The sequence below is a fragment of the Cherax quadricarinatus genome, unplaced genomic scaffold, assembly GCF_038502225.1.
Source record: "Cherax quadricarinatus isolate ZL_2023a unplaced genomic scaffold, ASM3850222v1 Contig3785, whole genome shotgun sequence".
Taxonomy (NCBI): Eukaryota; Metazoa; Arthropoda; class Malacostraca; order Decapoda; family Parastacidae; genus Cherax; species Cherax quadricarinatus.
The window spans coordinates 19193-38020 of NW_027198811.1; the positions used below are offsets into that span (position 1 = coordinate 19193).

General features: G+C 38.6%; 1 protein-coding gene across 1 annotated transcript in view; it reads right to left on the reverse strand.

The window, feature by feature from the left end:
* Positions 1-18580, reverse strand: part of LOC138852080 (ankyrin-3-like) — a gene marked incomplete at its 3' end in the record, with an annotated part of 33211 nt that extends 14631 nt beyond the window's left edge. Inside the window, exons 1-5 of the mRNA XM_070081716.1 lie at positions 18467-18580; positions 14792-14941; positions 13814-13930; positions 7371-7574; positions 1505-1610 (exon numbers count right to left, since the gene is read on the reverse strand). Of these exons, the coding sequence (XP_069937817.1) occupies positions 1505-1610; positions 7371-7574; positions 13814-13930; positions 14792-14941; positions 18467-18580 (691 nt within the window). The remainder of the gene's footprint in view (positions 1-1504; positions 1611-7370; positions 7575-13813; positions 13931-14791; positions 14942-18466) is intronic.
* Positions 18581-18828: the final 248 nt, after the last annotated feature.

Here is an 18828-nt window from a genome sequence, read left to right on the forward strand (position 1 = left end):
TATCCCTAGGAATTCAGTGATAAATTTCAATTTTTTTTTTTTTTTTTAGAAGCAGCGAATTCTTGTAGGTCATCCAAAGGTGTGACACAGGTTTGATCCTCCGTCCGATTACAGTGACAAGCAATTAAGAAATGAGCAAAAATGTTCACTACTCCTGAGGAACATATCAGTACTTTTTAATCAAGTGTTTCAAGCTGAAGGACTGAAGCGTTCGTCATAAGCCTGGGTAAAATTTCTCTCGTATTACAAATGCGTCAACATTTATGTAACATTCAGGATGCAGTGAGCGAACGTTAATCATTTTTAGCGAGAAACATTTGTGTAATGGGTGATGAAGTGGAATGATATCTTGTGGAATGACTGGAAAAAGTAGGATGTGAGAGAATGATGTGTGAACGTCGAGTCTGTAGCGCGATGCTGTTGGAAATATGTTAAGAATGTTGTTTAGGTGTGAAGAATAAATATTAAATAATGTGGCTTGAGTACCTGTTGACGCTTCATAGATCATGGATACCAGTGTCAGGCGCTTCCAACAATGATTGACTGGTTTGTGTAGAGCGTTTTTATTGCTTGCCAGTTTTATCTTTGTTTTTATTGCGTGTATCGTGTGCGTGTATATATATATATATATATATATATATTGTAACCACGGACGAGTGATATTGATCAAATATATATATATATATATATATATATATATATATATATATATATATATATATATATATATATTTATATATGCAATAAGATCACAGTAAACAGGTGATTTCAAAATATGCAAAACAACCACTCTGAAAGAATAGAGAAATTCCAAGCGCTTTCGTGACTACTCACATTATCAAGGAACTATGAAAGTGAAGCATCCAAGGAAGCTATATAAGGGGTCGGCCAGCACCTCACTATCAGATCCCACAACGGTTAAACACGTGACGCGCGGCGAGCCAACTTGGACCTATCCAAGGACCTATCCAAGTTGGGTCGCCGCGCGTCACGTGTTTAACCGTTGTGGGATCTGATAGTGAGGTGCTGGCCGACCCCTTATATAGCTTCCTTGGATGCTTCACTTTCATAGTTCCTTGATAATGTGAGTAGTCACGAAAGCGCTTGGAATTTCTCTATTCTTTCAGAGTGGTTGTTTTGCATATATATATATATATATATATATATATATATATATATATATATATATATATATATATATATATATATATATATATATATATATATATATATATATATATATATAATGCTGAAGAAGCGCTAAAGGAAGAGCGTTAAGCCCTTAATTAAGAGCCATACAGCGCCTTTGGAAGGATGGAATGGAAAGCATTCTGATTCGATCTGTGGAAAGGGATGGCAGGTTCAATTCCTCTGACGGTGAGTTCCTCAGAGGCATGAAGGCATCACCCCAGAGGGAATTTGTTCAGAATTACCTGGTTAAGGTATCGCATATCCTTTATGAATTCAACCAGGCAATTACAAGCATGTGCCCGAAGTTGCTTACCGAACTTGTCCATGATGTTGGGGTTGGCGTGGACGGTATAGAAGAACTTGACGGTGGTTTCGTCTCCTTCCTCTGCAGCGATGTGTAGAGGAGTCTGTCCGGCTGCCTGCAACACGGCCATGCAAGGTGACCAGTGGTGTTGTTATTAGCATTTATTTAGAGCCAAAAGAGTACTAATCGGAAGAAAGTTTTACTTCTAACAATATTAGGTATATTAACAATGCGCGACTATCCTAGCCTGTATTGCATTATAAAGAAATTGGCAATTAAGAAATTTGCTAGCCTGAGCTGTAAGAATTAATTAAGCAGCTGGATGAGAATATCAGAAAATACTGTGTACTTCGAAACTACACCGAGGCCTTCTTCAGCAAATTATACAATATACAAATGATGAAATTATATACAAATGCAGGTTATTTAATCTAAACCAGGTATTTAGATCCTTGTTTGTTATTTATAGATGAAAATCCAGACTTCGGTAGACCATTGGATAACCAGGTAACGAATGATCATCTATCAAAGACCCGTGTCAGAATATACTTTCCTGTTATCGGACGAATACTGCGTTACATTACCAATTGGTTGTATAAACATCATGATGGTAATATAAAATATACAAGGCAGAATGTGAAGTGATCGCTTCAAGGACGTCAAATTATGAGTATTCACGTCAGGCGATATATATCGTTCAGTAATGTCGTATAATCAGGATATATGAAAGGTGATAACAGAGCAAATATAGTGAGAAAATGGAATTAAAGATGGTTTATGCTTCTGTTTACTCCCGATACTCACCCTGACATAGTTTCGTGTACATAGCACTTGACTTCAGTGTAGGGTCAACATGGTTTAAAATGTCATCAAATACTCGGTATTGATGGTGGAAGTGTGTGATGAGAGGTTTCTTTGAAGAGGGGAAGATATGTATTTTATTAGTAGAAAGACCTCGTGACGTTGGTCTTAGTTATATGAAGACCCTCTGGCTTACCTGTTCACCTAATTACAACACAGTTAATATCACATCACGAGACGTAAGCTAGTCTAATTTAATGTGGAAAAAAATAATGCGATTATATACGCCGTAACATTAAATGCGTTAGTGTGTTCGTGTACCTGCTTATTTGAACGTTAATAAAAATTTTACGTAGTGTAACATTTTCATAACTGCGATTTTTTTTATTTTTAAATCTCATTAATGAAGACAACGTCTTTTGTTTACATTGGTTTTTCATACGTTTTGTTCAGTTTTGTTTTCTTTTGCATGTTCCTGAAATGTCGCTTTATTTTTCTTTCCACGTAACATATTAGCCCTAAAACGCTGGACAGCTGACACGTTTTCATAGTGTCTTTGTAATGAATATAAATTCCTTGGTGACATGGAGGTGGGGGTGACGTGAGACACTTGGGCGAAGTAACGATGGAGGCGGCCAGTAATTGAATGATGGCTGACTATGTGACAATCTCGTTTATGGGTTTTTTTTCTTATGGATTGGTTAATTAAGTGCAGCAGGTAATATCTGTTTTACATCCACATTCATACCCCCCCCACACACACACACATCCACACATGCATCCACACACATGCACACACATCCACACACACATCCACACATGCATCCAAACACACAGCGACACACACACACACATGCATCCAAACACACAGCGACACACACACACACATGCATCCAAACACAGCGACACACACACACACACACACACACACACACACACACACACACACACACATCCACACACACACACCACCTAGCCAAGCATGTAAAGAAACTAGAGATAGTGCAAAGGTTTGCAACAAGACTAGTCCCAGAGTTAAGAGGTATGTCCTATGAGGAGAGGTTAAGGGAAATCAACCTGACGACACTGGAGGACAGGAGAGATAGGGGGGACATGATAACGACTTACAAAATACTGAGAGGAATTGACAAGGTGGACAAAGACAGGATGTTCCAGAGACTGGACACAGCAACACGGGGACACAGTTGGAAGCTGAAGACACAGATGAATCAAAGGGATGTTAGGAAGTATTTCTTCAGCCACAGAGTAGTCAGGAAGTGGAATAGTTTGGGAAGCGATGTAGTGGAGGCAGGATCCATACATAGCTTTAAGCAGAGGTACGATAAAGCTCATGGTTCAGGGAGAGTGACCTAGTAGCGACCAGTGAAGAGGCGGGGCCAGGAGCTTGGACTCGACCCCTGCAACCTCAACTAGGTGAGTACAACTAGGTGAGTAACACACACACACACACACACACACACACACACACACACACACACACACACACACACACACACACACACACACACACACACACATGGCACACAGTTCCACAATTGGTGCAAAAACTGGAGGACCAAGCAGGGATAACAGGGAAGGCACTACAATGGATCAGGGAATACTTGTCAGGAAGACAGCAGCGAGTCATGGTACGTGGCGAGGTGTCAGAGTGGGCACCTGTGACCAGCGGGGTCCCGCAGGGGTCAGTCCTAGGACCAGTGCTGTTTCTGGTATTTGTGAACGACATGACGGAAGGAATAGACTCTGAGGTGTCCCTGTTTGCAGATGACGTGAAGTTGATGAGAAGAATTCACTCGATCGAAGACCAGGCAGAACTACAAAGGGATCTGGACAGGCTGCAGACCTGGTCCAGCAATTGGCTCCTGGAGTTCAATCCCACCAAGTGCAAAGTCATGAAGATTGGGGAAGGGCAAAGAAGGCCGCAGACGGAGTACAGTCTAGGGGGTCAGAGACTACAAACCTCACTCAAGGAAAAAGATCTTGGGGTGAGTATAACACCAGGCACATCTCCTGAAGCGCACATCAACCAAATAACTGCTGCAGCATATGGGCGCCTAGCAAACCTCAGAACAGCATTCCGACATCTTAATAAGGAATCATTCAGGACCCTGTACACCGTGTACGTTAGGCCCATATTGGAGTATGCGGCACCAGTTTGGAACCCACACCTAGCCAAGCACGTGAAGAAACTAGAGAAAGTGCAAAGGTTTGCAACAAGACTAGTCCCAGAGCTAAGAGGTATGTCCTACGAGGAGAGGTTAAGGGAAATCAACCTGACGACACTGGAGGACAGGAGAGATAGGGGGGACATGATAACGACATACAAAATACTGAGAGGAATTGACAAGGTGGACAAAGACAGGATGTTCCAGAGATTGGACACAGTAACAAGGGGACACAGTTGGAAGCTGAAGACACAGATGAATCACAGGGATGTTAGGAAGTATTTCTTCAGCCACAGAGTAGTCAGTAAGTGGAATAGTTTGGGAAGCGATGTAGTGGAGGCAGGATCCATACATAGCTTTAAGCAGAGGTATGATAAAGCTCACGGCTCAGGGAGAGTGACCTAGTAGCGACCAGTGAAGAGGCGGGGCCAGGAGCTTGGACTCGACCCCTGCAACCTCAACTAGGTGAGTACATCCACAAACACGCTCCAGCTCCTTGGACAGATGGTACCTATCACATGAGGGTATAAAGTGGACTGTTATTATTCGCATAGAGAAGAAGACTCAATAAATACAAGTGTTATCCTTGGTTATGACCTCTTGAGTTAATACGAAGAGAGATGGTATTTCTCCTCCCTGCTAAGATAAGCTATCGATGAGCCCTTCCTACTGATAAAGAGCCGGCCTCATCTGGTGGGTACGTCCGTTCGTGTGCGTACGTGGGGAGAAGTAAACCAAGAACCATATCGGAGTAATTAGTATCTTTATTGTTAAGCTTTTTTCAAATTGCCCAATAAGGGTGAGGAGGGCGTGGTCAGTAAGGGGAGTCAAAAGTGTAATATCTAGTTCCCATTATCGAGGTCAACGATAAGTTAATGACTGTGGGTGTTAGTCTATGCTGATGCATGAAGGTTAAATATCTGTTATAATTCAGTTATTTGTTCAGTAGTAACTAATTACATATCTGTGTGTGAATAACGTGGTGAACGGAAAATTACATTAGCTTAGGCTAGAAAAGTTTTCTATTCTTGAATATTCATAGAAAATAATATTTGTATTTTTTGCAGGTTTAACTTCTCTAAAGTTGATTTATAATATAAGGTGTTAGCTGTCGTGATTCGCTTGTACAATGACAATGATTCAGTCAACTAAATTGTTCCTAAGTCACCTTTACATTGTAAAATGCACGCACGCACACAGACAGGAGCTGTGAATCGACCCCCTGCAATCTCACGTAGGTGAGTAATGTCAGCAGGCGCCATGGTCTGCGACATCAATCAGCTACATGTTTTGTTTTGCTTTTTGTAACTCTGCTCCCCGCTACATCTATAACTACAGCTGGTGATGGTAGGGAAGGTAGCTATAAGAATATAGCTGTTAATTTTGCAGACTGTGGCACTTGCTAAAATTACCAAATGTTGGCAAAGTGCAGGAGTAACACATGCGTAGCCTCGAATACAGAATGGGGAGTGTCGTAGTCATGTGCGCAACTTTTCAGTAAATTAATAGAACTATAACAGCATCTTCAAAAACAAGCATAGAGTAAGGATATGAAATCTTGGGTTTTATTTCAGGTGAGGTCAGAAAAAGTGGTGGTGGTGGCATGCTAGGGGAGTGACTTGAGGGTTAGAAGGTGGACAGTCGACAAGGGATGAGATGTATGTTACTGCAGCAGATAGCTGGTTTTCTCTCTCTCTTCCCAATGGAAATAAATCACTCTGACTTTTTTGGGTCATCCCCAGTTCTCTCCACATATGCTGCTATGTATGATAATCTATGCATCTGTATTTGTGTATACCTGAATAAACTTACCCTCCCTCTCTCTCTCCCTCTCTCTCTCTCTTTCTCTCTCTCTCTTTCTCTCTTTCCTTCTTCCTCTTTCCTCTGACGTACATAAGTAATCCGTGCTGCTAAAATACTGTGTTGTAGTCACGGAAGGTTAATTATACTACACTCATGAGTGGCAGGCAAGCCCAGCTGTAAGAGTGCTTTACTTAGCCATTAAAGGTAATCACTAACATGGTATCTACTTAACCGCATAATCTGCTGCTCTTCCGTTGATTTATTCTCGTGATATTGAAACAGACATCGTAAGGGATAGTGAAAATAATGATAATTATAATAGAAATGAATATAATAAAAATTATGAGACATTTGTGCAACGCTTGGATATCTTATATATATATATATATATATATATATATATATATATATATATATATATATATATATATATATATATATATATATATATATATATATAATATATATATATATATATATATATATATATATATATATATATATATATATATATATATTATATATATATACACACACACAATTTAATAAAAATTATGAAGATAACAATTTTTATAGTGGTGATTACAATGTTGCATTAGTAGAAATATGTAGGATCAGTGGTAATTTCAGTGGTCACAATTCAATCCTGCAAAAAAAGAAAACTATATTCCACAGGTATATTTCACTTTATAAATTATCTGAATAATCTGACTCCAAGAACACCTCTAGACATGGAATTTTACTGCTTAAAATTACCCAATTTCCTAAGTCCATTATCTGTTAATACTCAATTTAAATCACTGCCATCACCATCATCCCTTTAGCACTGCTCTTGCCCACCTAGCAGTTAAAAATAAGCGCCTGTGTTAGTAGACGATCATGGGTCGCATCCAGGGGGGGGGAATGAGTTAGAAAACTCCATTCCTTGAATGTCATTTCCCGTGTAAGGATAAAACACTTCAGCCCAGTGTATGAGAAACTCCAGTACCTGCTGAAAATAACCAAGTGTTGAGTGGAAAGTTCGAATTCTGCTCTGGATTGATATAGGCGAGAAACTGAAAAAAAAAATAATAATGACCACTTACATTCTGAGCATCGGTGTTGGATCCCGCCTCGACCAGGATCCTCACCATATCTGTGTCCTTCTTCCTGCAGGCTATATGTAGGGCTGTGTCTCGGGTGTTCCCACGGACTGCCTTCACTTGGTCGGAGCCGTGGTGGAAGACCAGCTCCCGTACCAGCCCTTGGTGGCTTGCCTCCACCGCCAGGAAGAGTGGAATGTCGCCGCGCTGTGGATAGAACAGATTAACTGTTGGGATGTCGATGCTGGGGCAGCATGTTAGCTTAGAGATTTAGCGCTTTCTAAGCTTAATATTGCGTGGGGTATGTATCACGTTATAGCTAGGTAAAGAAACATAGGTGTTTTAGATTATTATCGGCAAGCGCTAAGCCCGTAGGGATTATACAGCGCCTAGCGGGGGGGGGAAGATGGAAAGCAATCAGGCTCAGTTCAGGGAACTGGAGCACAGATCCAATTCCCAAGCTCAAGAGCCCCTCACCAGAGACAAGGAACCTCCCCTGAGTGGATAGATTAACTTAGGGATGTACTGCTTCGTAGGACGGACAACAAACTAGCTACGAGATATCAAGTTAGCTGTGGAATCGAGTTACTAGCTGAGAAAGCTAAGGACCTACCAGTTCACGAAGCTGCGGATCAAGTTATGAAGGATTAAGAGTTATAAGAAAAAAGTTGCACTCTGTAAATCAAGAACAATGGAATGGTGAGTGAAGCAACGGGAAGATTCTTCAAGTAAGTTGCCTTGGTGTTGGTGAAGAGCTCTTCATCCAGGGAACTGGAGCTATCAAACTTGATTACATCCTATTTCCTGGTCTCAACGCGTTTACTGTTTCTTCATTGACTAAATAACAATAATGATTTTATAAATTACTTATAAATACGCGGTTATTGAATATTTAATTGAGATATAGCTGATGGATGAGGTTAAGATGAGTTGTGTTTGTGCAGCTGTTTGTTGAGGAGAGAAACAGAAAGTGTTTGTGTGTCATTCGTGGTGTTTGATATGTGAACTGCGGTGTTTTAATTGCTATCTGTCAAAGGCTATTGTTAATACACACTAGGTTTTTTTAAGTGTGTGTGTGTGTGTGTGTGTGTGTGTGTGTGTGTGTGTGTGTGTGTGTGTCCCCTCCTCCCCAGTGAGTGTTCGTGCTGATGAACAAGCCAGGAAGGTAAAATATGAGGTAATGAGAGGGAGGTGTTCAGTGTTACTAAGAATAAAGAGAACTAAATCAGTGTTCGTACTCGAGTCATTTCAAGTAGCAGCAGTGTACTCAAGGTCGACATATTATTGGTAGTATGCATGAACACGGGCTACTTCTTGAAGGGTTATATAGCACTAACAGCCTGGTTGATCAGGTCCTGATCCACCGCGAGACCTGATCGTGGACCGGGCCACGGGGGCGTTGACTCCCGAAATACTCTCTAGGTATACTCTAGGTATACTCCAAGTATACTCCAGGTAAGGTGATAGGTAAAGGTAGCCAGAAAACCAGTGTACTTGAGTAATATTCATTTATCTAAGGACGAGTAATATACATCATCTAGACACTATGTATTGTTCATTAGGTATCCCGGAGTATTTTTTTCTTAGGTATCTTCAAAGAAGCAAGTTTAGTAGCTGCCCGAATTATCTTCTTAATCCTCGTTTATCGTTTACATCTTGAAAACGCCTCAACCTATCGGCTTCAGATTTTAAACGTTGATAGAGTATAAATAAGAGAAGGTTCATACAACTATTGGTTCGTGCAGATGTTCTTCCCCCAGTTTCACATCCACTATTCTCAATTTTTATTTTCTCGCAGTAACATAATGACTCCTCAGATCGACTTCAACTCTTAATCTGGTGTATCTTGCATGATAAAATTTTCGATTGATGTAGGGCTGGGTAAGTAACAATTTACAAATTTTATCGATGAAGTTGGGAAAAATTAAACACTGGTTTTCTTGCAATAATTTGTGACTGCCTAATTCGATCGGCATCAAACCTTCAGTACCGATAAATTGAGACTGCAGCGTCCGTGCTTGTATATCTGAAATATTGCTTTCCGTTTAATAGCTAGAGAAAGTATTTTCCGATGGGCTTGAAACTTTCAAAGCTGGTTTATCTTAGTGGAAGGTTCGAACTGGTTTTAGCTGCGTAAGTTCGTCTTGAGGTAGAGAGGGTTGGGCTTCAGAAAACACGGGGATACCTTTCCCACATCGTGCATCGACGCGGGTTAGATTTGAATTGCAACCCATTTTAGAATGAATTCTGCCACATGCAGTGGCTGGATTTGATGAAATAACTTTAAAAACAAGCCTGGTGCTCCGGGGAATGGGGAAACATCGTCTAGCTAAGGTAAGACGCCCATACTTATCTGGGGTCTGGCTTCGTGGTAAAGTACTGTGTACTCTGATGCAGAGTTGCGGGTTCGAGTCCTGCTCTGGACGTAGAGATAATGTATTATTTCTTGTATATGAAAACTTGAGAGCGAAAACTCGTTAATTAGAAGCATTGATATTTTATTCTTCAGGTATATATATATATATATATATATATATATATATATATATATATATATATATATAATCTCAAAAGCATGTTGTATCCACGATGGTTGTATAGTATACTTTTTTCTGGGAACTTGAAGATAATTTCAGAGAGTTTATTTTTGTCAAGCTTATACACCACCACCAAGACCACTTACACATCACTGCTATCACCACCACCACCACCACCACCACCACCACCACCACCAAGGTCACGCTAACACCATATTAAAGTATTAAGTGTCAAGAGGACTTCGTGTGTCACAATCACAGAAGTCAAATTAACATAACACTCTTGCGACAGGGGCTTCGAGGAGCCACCCCGACATTCCTGGTAGCAAGAATTGGTTCGTAGGAAGCAAGGTACCCTAGAGCAGAGTGATTTACGACATCAACAGGGTGTGGACTGCCTCCCAGGGGAATTCTCAACCCCAGGCTATACCTAGTGATTATAGACATGGGGTTGCAGGGAGACTCAAGTCCTGACTCCTGCCTAAATTAGAATAAGTCCACCCCTCCTCTTCCTCCTCCTCTTCGTCTTCTTCTTCTTCTTCTTCTTCTTCTTCTTCTGAAAGAACAGAAAGACACAGTACCTGACTGGAACAGAGAAACGCTTACGACGACGTTTCGGTCCGACTTGGACCACTTGCATGTGTGATCTTGTAAATGGCCCAAGTCGGACCGAAACGTTGTCGTAAGCCCCTCTCTCCTATGTACTGGTTATTTGTGTAACCGTCGTCTTCTTTTTTTTGCTCCTCTTCCTCCTACTTCCTCTTTGCTCTCTGGTTTGCCCTTCAGTCCTCCCAACACGCCTCTCGCTGTATTGGATTCTTGCGCGTTACTCTGAAGTGTGAACCATCGTGCGCACTGCCAGCTGGCCTTGAGGGACCCACCGGGTGAGGTCACATTTGAGGAATGCAAAAAAAAAAAAAAAAAAAAAAAGGGTTGAAATAGAGCTTGAGACCTTTTGAGTCTTTAATGTAATGCTAATTAGAAGCTTATGGGTACAGATATTAGGTGAGATTTACTATGGGAGTGTTGACAGATTCTTTGCTACACCGATTGTATACATTTAAAATTCATAGCGAGTTACTAGGTTCGAACCTGCATTCTGGAGGTTCTGCAATTACCAGGTTCGGCAGTGTCGCCGCAACTGCACTACAGAGAGTCATTCTAGGACCGCCAGACAGCAGGGTAGGTCTAGGACCGCCAGATAGCAAGGTAGGTCTAGGACCGCCAAACAGCAGGGTAGGTCCTCGTCACTCCACCGGAATTATACAGTCGTTTCTTACGAATTTTCAGCACATATACAAACCATTTGTTTCACTGTCGTAAATGTAAAAATAGTGAAATAGAATCATTGCACGTCTGGTAGTGAAGGTTTATATGTTCGAACGTACATAAGCCAGAAGTAGTATCGGGAGTAAGGTCAAACAGGGAGCACACGCTCTGGGGACTGCTCAGATCGAACCCGATTACCTACCATTCTCATGGCGCTGTATGACTCTTGAGGGGGTAAGTGCTTCCCCACGAATATAATGTAAACTCTCAGCCGTGATATACGCTTTACATATACTCATTCCCTCTGTTTTCAGCACTCAGATGGTCCAGTAGGTAAAGCGTTCGTGTGCTTGCTGAAACTATACAATGCTTCCTGAAAATCTAGGTTAATAATACAAGCTACAACAGCTTGGTCAGATCGTACACTTGTGTGGCTAATTTACCAATGTTAGACAAGGGCAAAGTGTGGGTACTTGTTATTTTCGCAACTCCGTACTTGACCTCTTTGCAGGACAAAATAAATATGTTTTGCCATACATTAATCTAAATCAGGTCAAGGGGCAATAATTGCCAAGTTCTGTCCTTGAATTAAGTACTGAAAATCGTAAATCATAATTACAACGGTTATTTTCTTTTATCTAGGAATAGATTATGGCCACATTTGGTGTGGCCAGTACTTACTAGTTTTCACCCAGCGTTATGTTTGTGTGTGTGTTAATGATTTCTAACTTTGGCAAAACACTTACATTTAGAGTGTTTGGATTTCGAAGTGCTATATGGATTCATTTTCTGAGTCTGTGAGAAGAAGTATTTTCAAAGTTGCAGCAAATTTACGTGCCAAACTTTTTCGTACATTATCTAACTACACGCTCTGATGCACCTTTAAGTCCACAAAATACATTTCCGACATCCTCCATATTATTAATTTTTTTCACCCTTGCCCACTTTTTTTCTCAACACGAGGCTGGTTCCAAACTTTCTAGGACTGGGATAGATACTATATCCCTAGAAGAATGAAAAACCAAAGTACACACGAAAACAATTTATAAGATGCTTAGGAACATAGTAGATAGGGATAAACTATTTGAGAGGAAAGAGAATTGAGGGGGATGCAAGTGGAAACCTACTGTAAATACATATGAACCAAAGGTGCGATAGAAAGAATTCCTTTGGTGTCAAGTGTAATGAACAATTAGCAAGTAGGTAGGAAAGCAGAGGATGCTAACTCAAGGCATTAATTTAAAAGAAGATACAAAAATAAAAGAAGCTGAATATGGTATGGAGTAAGTACCACCACTTTATCAAAGATCTGAGATACGTAGGTAGATACGCTGGTAAAAAAAAAACCTGCGCGCGCGCGCACACACACACACACACACACACACACACACACACACACACACACACACACACACACACACACACACACACACACACACACAAAATAATGCATGTAGACTCAGGCTATATAAAAAAAACTGGATATATAATAATTACACAGGATATATATGATAACCCCGGATATATAATGACCCAGCACATATAATAACCCAAATTATATAATGACCCAGGATATATGGCCAAGGATATATAATGACTCAGGATATATAATGACCCAGGATATATAATGACCCAGGATATATAATGACCCAGGATATATAATGACCTCAGGTCTATACCGATGAACCACTCAGTTGAATTTATGTGCTAATTTCCAATCCATTATTTTTCCCCTTGTGCCCCTTACCCCCATTCACTAACTCTCCTTCCCGATTCCCCTTCCTGTGTGCGTTACATAATGGCTTCCATCAAGGGATTCATACATGAGAGTAACACGCGAATGTAATCTAATTCCTCACACCCTTCCCAACTCCCACTTGCTACTGGAAAGGGGCATCACGTGTAAGGTGACTTGCTCATACGCTGCACCCAGCCCAGGAGTCAAACCCAGGTCCTTTCGATTGTGAGCTACTGGTCCGTACCCAACTCAAGAAGTAAAAGAAACACTTTCACAATTATTCAGTCACTGTCTTACCAGCAGAAGTGTGCAGACGTCATGGATCGTACACAAACCCCTCATGACCACCTCCCCCCAATCTTACCCCAGACGACCCCCTACCCCTCCTTCCTTGATCTCCTGATTTATTCACCCGCCTAGTCATCCAAGTTTTCCCCATACTCTCTAAATGTCCAAACCACCTCAGCAACCCCTCCTGAACCCTCTGAATAATATTTTTGGTAACCCCACACCTTTCAAACCTCCAAATTACGAGATTTTTGCATTATATTCACACCACATATTGTCCTGTGAAAGGACACCTGCACTGTCCCCATCCTCTTCGCTGCAACGTTCAAAACCCATGCTTCACACCCATATAGGAGTGTTGGCACAACTATCCGCTGGTCATACCATTTCTTACCTCCATGGTTAAAGCTCCGTCTCCACAGATGTCTCAGCCCACCCACCTTTTCCCCCTTGTCAGTTCTATATGATATACCTCATCTTTCATACGCCCGTTCGTCGACCAGTTCACTCCCAAATCTCTGAACACACACACACACAAATATATATATATATAATATACATTATACTACAAGATTATATTTAAGTACATGCACGAGTAGAGTGGAGGTACTTACACTGTCCTTGACGAGTCTGAGGTCCTGCTTAGCGTGCATCAGAACAGTCTTTATGAGAGCCACTGCTGCTCCAGTACTCCGATTGGCCACCAAGTGTGCTGCTGTCTGCTCCCGGGGCTACAACACACAGGTGGAGAACATGTTAATGTCGGGTAAAGGTCAAATTAACGTGCTGGTCTCCGAGACAAAACTAGTGTACACGACTGGCTGTTTTGACAAGGAAGGGGCAGCCTGGTGCTGGTGAAGGGTATATAATTCCTGGAACAAGAGCTACTCTCCGGTTCTTGTGATCAAAGAATATTCCATGCTTTTCAACCAGGACCTTCCCCATTTATTTGATAAATACAGAATAAAATAACCAATTATTTTCCCTGAACAGAAATTAGGTAGCAATTTGCCTTTAATAGCTCTTCAAATTTATAAGAAAATGTCATCTGGGCGTTCATTAAACTCAATATAAAAAAAATTACTATTAAGAGAAACCATTAAATAACCGTCATAAATTCTGCTGTTAAAAAAATAAGCCCTATAGCTTATCTATCCAATATATATATATATATATATATATATATATATATATATATATATATATATATTATGTTTGATTAATATCTAATAACAGAAAAAAAGAAATGGCTGATTATTTTCATATCTAATATCAGCATTACTAATTAGCATAGGATAACGTTTATTAAGCATAATATAAATGCAGCGGCAGCACCTGATTGCGACTCAGAGGATAAAAGTAACATGTGAAGATAAAACATGGTGATAAAATATAATGAAAAAATGGAGATGTAACCTGGTGATTAAACATGGATGATGAAATATGGATGGTAAACATTTTAGACGAAACGATGTAACCAGCAAATAAATGCAAGTTTAGAGTACTCTTGTGTGTGATCGAAAAGTATAATAAATAGGAATGTGGAAAGTACTCCATGAAAACTCAAAGGCTTCTTGTGAGCTAGGAGATACCTGGAGGACAAATGAAAGAGGAACTTGAAGAATATTCCCTCCAAGATCATTTCTAACCTTGATAAAGACCTGAATGATGGAAGTGGAATCTAAGTGGTACATTAGTAAGATTCTTGAGCCTCCAGGATCTATATTAAATTCTGGAAGATGCTGAAAATGGTAATTTGGAAAGGAGAAAGATCGCATATACCTCGGAAAACAATATGGCTTTCCAGAGGTGGTTGAAAGTGATCGAAAATGGTATTAAAAGGATTTCACAAGAGCATAGAAAAAGAAAGAAAATTATAATAAAAAAAAGAAAGGTGTTAAGGTGAAAGGAATGGATAAATTAAAAAGCATTCATATTTCCCCATAATGCATCAGGAAACTCAAGTGTCTTAGAGGTGAGAAACATTACATATATAATATATATATATATATATATATATATATATATATATATATATATATATATATATATATATATATATATATATATATATATATATATATATATATATATATATTATATATATATATATATATATATATATATATAATATATATATATATATATATATATATACATATATGTATATATATATATAATGTACATATATGTGTACATATATATATATATATATATATATATATATATAATATATATATATATATATATATATAATATATATATATATATATATATATATATATTATGTATATATATATATGTATATATATATATATATATATAATATATATATATATATATATATATAATATATATATATATATATATATATATATATAATATATATATATATATATATATATATATATATATATATATATATAATATATATATATATATATATATATATATATATATAATATATATATATATATATATATATATATATATATATATATATATATATATAAATATATATATATATAAAATGTAATGCAGGATCCTTCACAAAACCGTGGGAAGGCATGGGGGTGCAAGAGAATGCAACAAGCTTTAAGGAACCTCAATGACCCTCTTAAAGGTTCGGTGGATGTAGAGTGATGAAAGTAAACCTGAGTGAGATGCAGGGAGGAATAAGCATCACCTTAACAGTGACGCTTAAGACGGCGTTCAAAGATGTAAACAAACAACAGACAAAGAAAACTATATTTCAAGCAAAGATGAGCTGCCAGCTTTATCATGGTTGTATTTTAAGCGAAGATAAACTATTTGTTTAAACACACAGCTTAAATACAAGCAGCTTTAGCATGGTTAAAGTTATGTATACACACACACTGTGATGTATATACAGTGTAAATACACTGGGTGAAGCATGCAAACAAAGTAATTTACAAGCATCGAGGTTGTTGAAAAGTCATGAACAACGAACAACGCACCATAAGCTTCAGTGATCTGTTTAGTGCAGTAAACACTGAGTTTTAGAGTAAAGGTTTATATGCTTATTTATATTGTAAGGTATCTGACCATATTCTGATTTATATTGTTAGGTATCTAAGCATATTCTGATTTATATTGTAAGGTTTCTAAGAATACTTTGATTTTTATTGTAATGTTTCTAAGCATATTCTGATTTATATTGTAAGGTTTCTAAGAATACTTTGATTTTTATTGTAATGTTTCTAAGCATATTCTGATTTATATTGTAAGGCTTCTAAGCATATTCTGATTTATATAGTAAGGTTTATAAGCATATTCTGATTTATATTGTAAAGTTTCTAAGCATATTCTGATTTATATTGTAAGGTTTCTAAGCATATTCTGATTTATATTGTAAAGTTTCTAAGCATATTCTGATTTATATTGTAAAGTTTCTAAGCATATTCTGACTTTAATTGTAAGGCATTAAAGCATATTCTGACTTTTACTGTAAGGTTTCTAAGCATATTCATTGTTCGTGCTTGCAGGTTCTCGACTCTGTTCTCTCTCCATCAAACTAAAAAAAGTTTGTTAAAATATATTTTTATCTTTAGTGGTAACTACATCTAATCTCCACGAGCAGAAAAAAAAACTTTGAGCCCAGAATTAATGAGCATAGAATCTATTAGCAAAAGTGATGGATAAGAGAATAGTACAAGTGCCGTCATATATAAAAAAAAAAATCTTAGAATATGCTCTTATTCTAAGTATTACTTTCTATTTATCAAACAATAACGTTGATCAATACGTAAATAACTAAAAGATGATAGTTATCATGATGTATAATAAAACTGAATTTTGACGGAAAATTAATAACGTAATTTCGGGAAAAAAGTATCAGTGGTTTTTAACTCGTTTGTGTACTAACGAGTAACGACTGCACCAACATCAGCGAAGCTACGCCAACACAGGCTCTTAACATGCGTATTATGATGGAGGTGAAAACTGGTTTTGCATATCAGTCTGGACGTGTTGAACGTAAATCTTAGACTGACTTCTTACACAGTATGTGGATGTCTGGTACTAAATTTGCTACTTTGCATAAAGGGGATCACCAGAAGATTAGCCCCGAGGAAGACAATGAGATACCTATGCAATTTTTTTAATGTTTTTATAACGCTGTAACTTAACCTAATTTTCCTAAGGTTACTTTAAAAGCTATCTAAGAGTTTGCATAAATATGTATCACTGTTTTCCTTTTGGTGGAGACGAATTTTTCCGGTGATCCGCGCTGGGTTACTCAAAGCAAGTTTGTAAAACACATTTGATCATGCACGTAGTCTATGAGAGTAATTAAATTAACAGATCACAACTAACCCACAGACTGGAGAGGGAACTAGATGATGTTCACTTCAGTCTTAAACAGTTATCTAGTAACAATTTGTGGGTCAGTTGCGTATTGTTCCAGCATTTTGGGTTGTGAATTGTTCCAGCCAATATATTGTGGGTTAGTTGTGAATTGTTCCAGCCAATATATTGTGGGTTAGTTGTGAATTGTTCCAGCCAATATATTGTGGGTTAGTTGTGAATTGTTCCAGCCACAGCACTGTGGCTTTAAATCAACGGATTATACAGAGCTACCACACCTACTCTATAGATGTTGGCAAAAAAAAAAAAAACATTGATTTAAACTAACTACCTAACACACACTGCCGCCACACGGAGGCAGTTTGTGGCTTGCGTACAGCGAGGATAAAAAATTGTTTTCCTGTAATCAGGTTATAAAAAATAGTCAAAAACAAACACACACACAAAAAAAACGACAGGTTCTACCCCAGCTCCCTGCAAAATCTGGAGTGGGAAAAAAAGAACGATGCGTCAAAATACCACCAGACCACGCTAAAAAAAAAAGTTTTAGCCACATAAAAAAAACAGGTGTTATCTACCATTAAAAAAAATTCAATTAGGCAAATTTTTTCGAGCTAGCAATCTACCTTGCCAAGGAAAAAACTATGGTCTAAAAAATCTACAATTTTAGCTATAAAAAATGTAGCGTCCTTGAGCTTTCTGGTAATTAGCAGACGTGACGCTGCCTGTGTGTCCACACCCTCATGTATTTCTGTGTCCAACAACAGAGCTTTTTTTGGCCAAGCATATGACATAACGTGTCCAAATCTGTTTATTATTTTGGAGGGGTCATGATGAGTTAGATGAATGGATGAGTGAGGAGGAAGCGCGCTTGCGCTCACACTCATACACACAAACATAGGTGGTAGAGATTACAAGCGAAGAATAACACAGATATATACGTCGTTGAGAGTGGTGTTCGAGGCTCGCTTTTCGTCACTGACGTTGGAGGACCTTTTGTCAAGCGGTGCCCGGCCCATGAACTTGCGCGCAGTTTGCGCCCGCTCACAAACCATATGAATTGTCGTTTGTTGGTGAGGCTGCAAAGAAGAGGCGTCAAAGAAACCTTGAGACGCGAGAAGATACTGTACAAAGAGTCGCTACGAAAGTTCTAACACAGGATACATACACCAAGATGTGCATATTTCTTCGTATATACACCGAGAGGTGTATATATCTCAGTGTATATACACACTGAGATTTAACTTTAATCCCTATTTTAGGGATTAGAGTATTCTTGATTGTTAGTAATAGGCGAATTGCA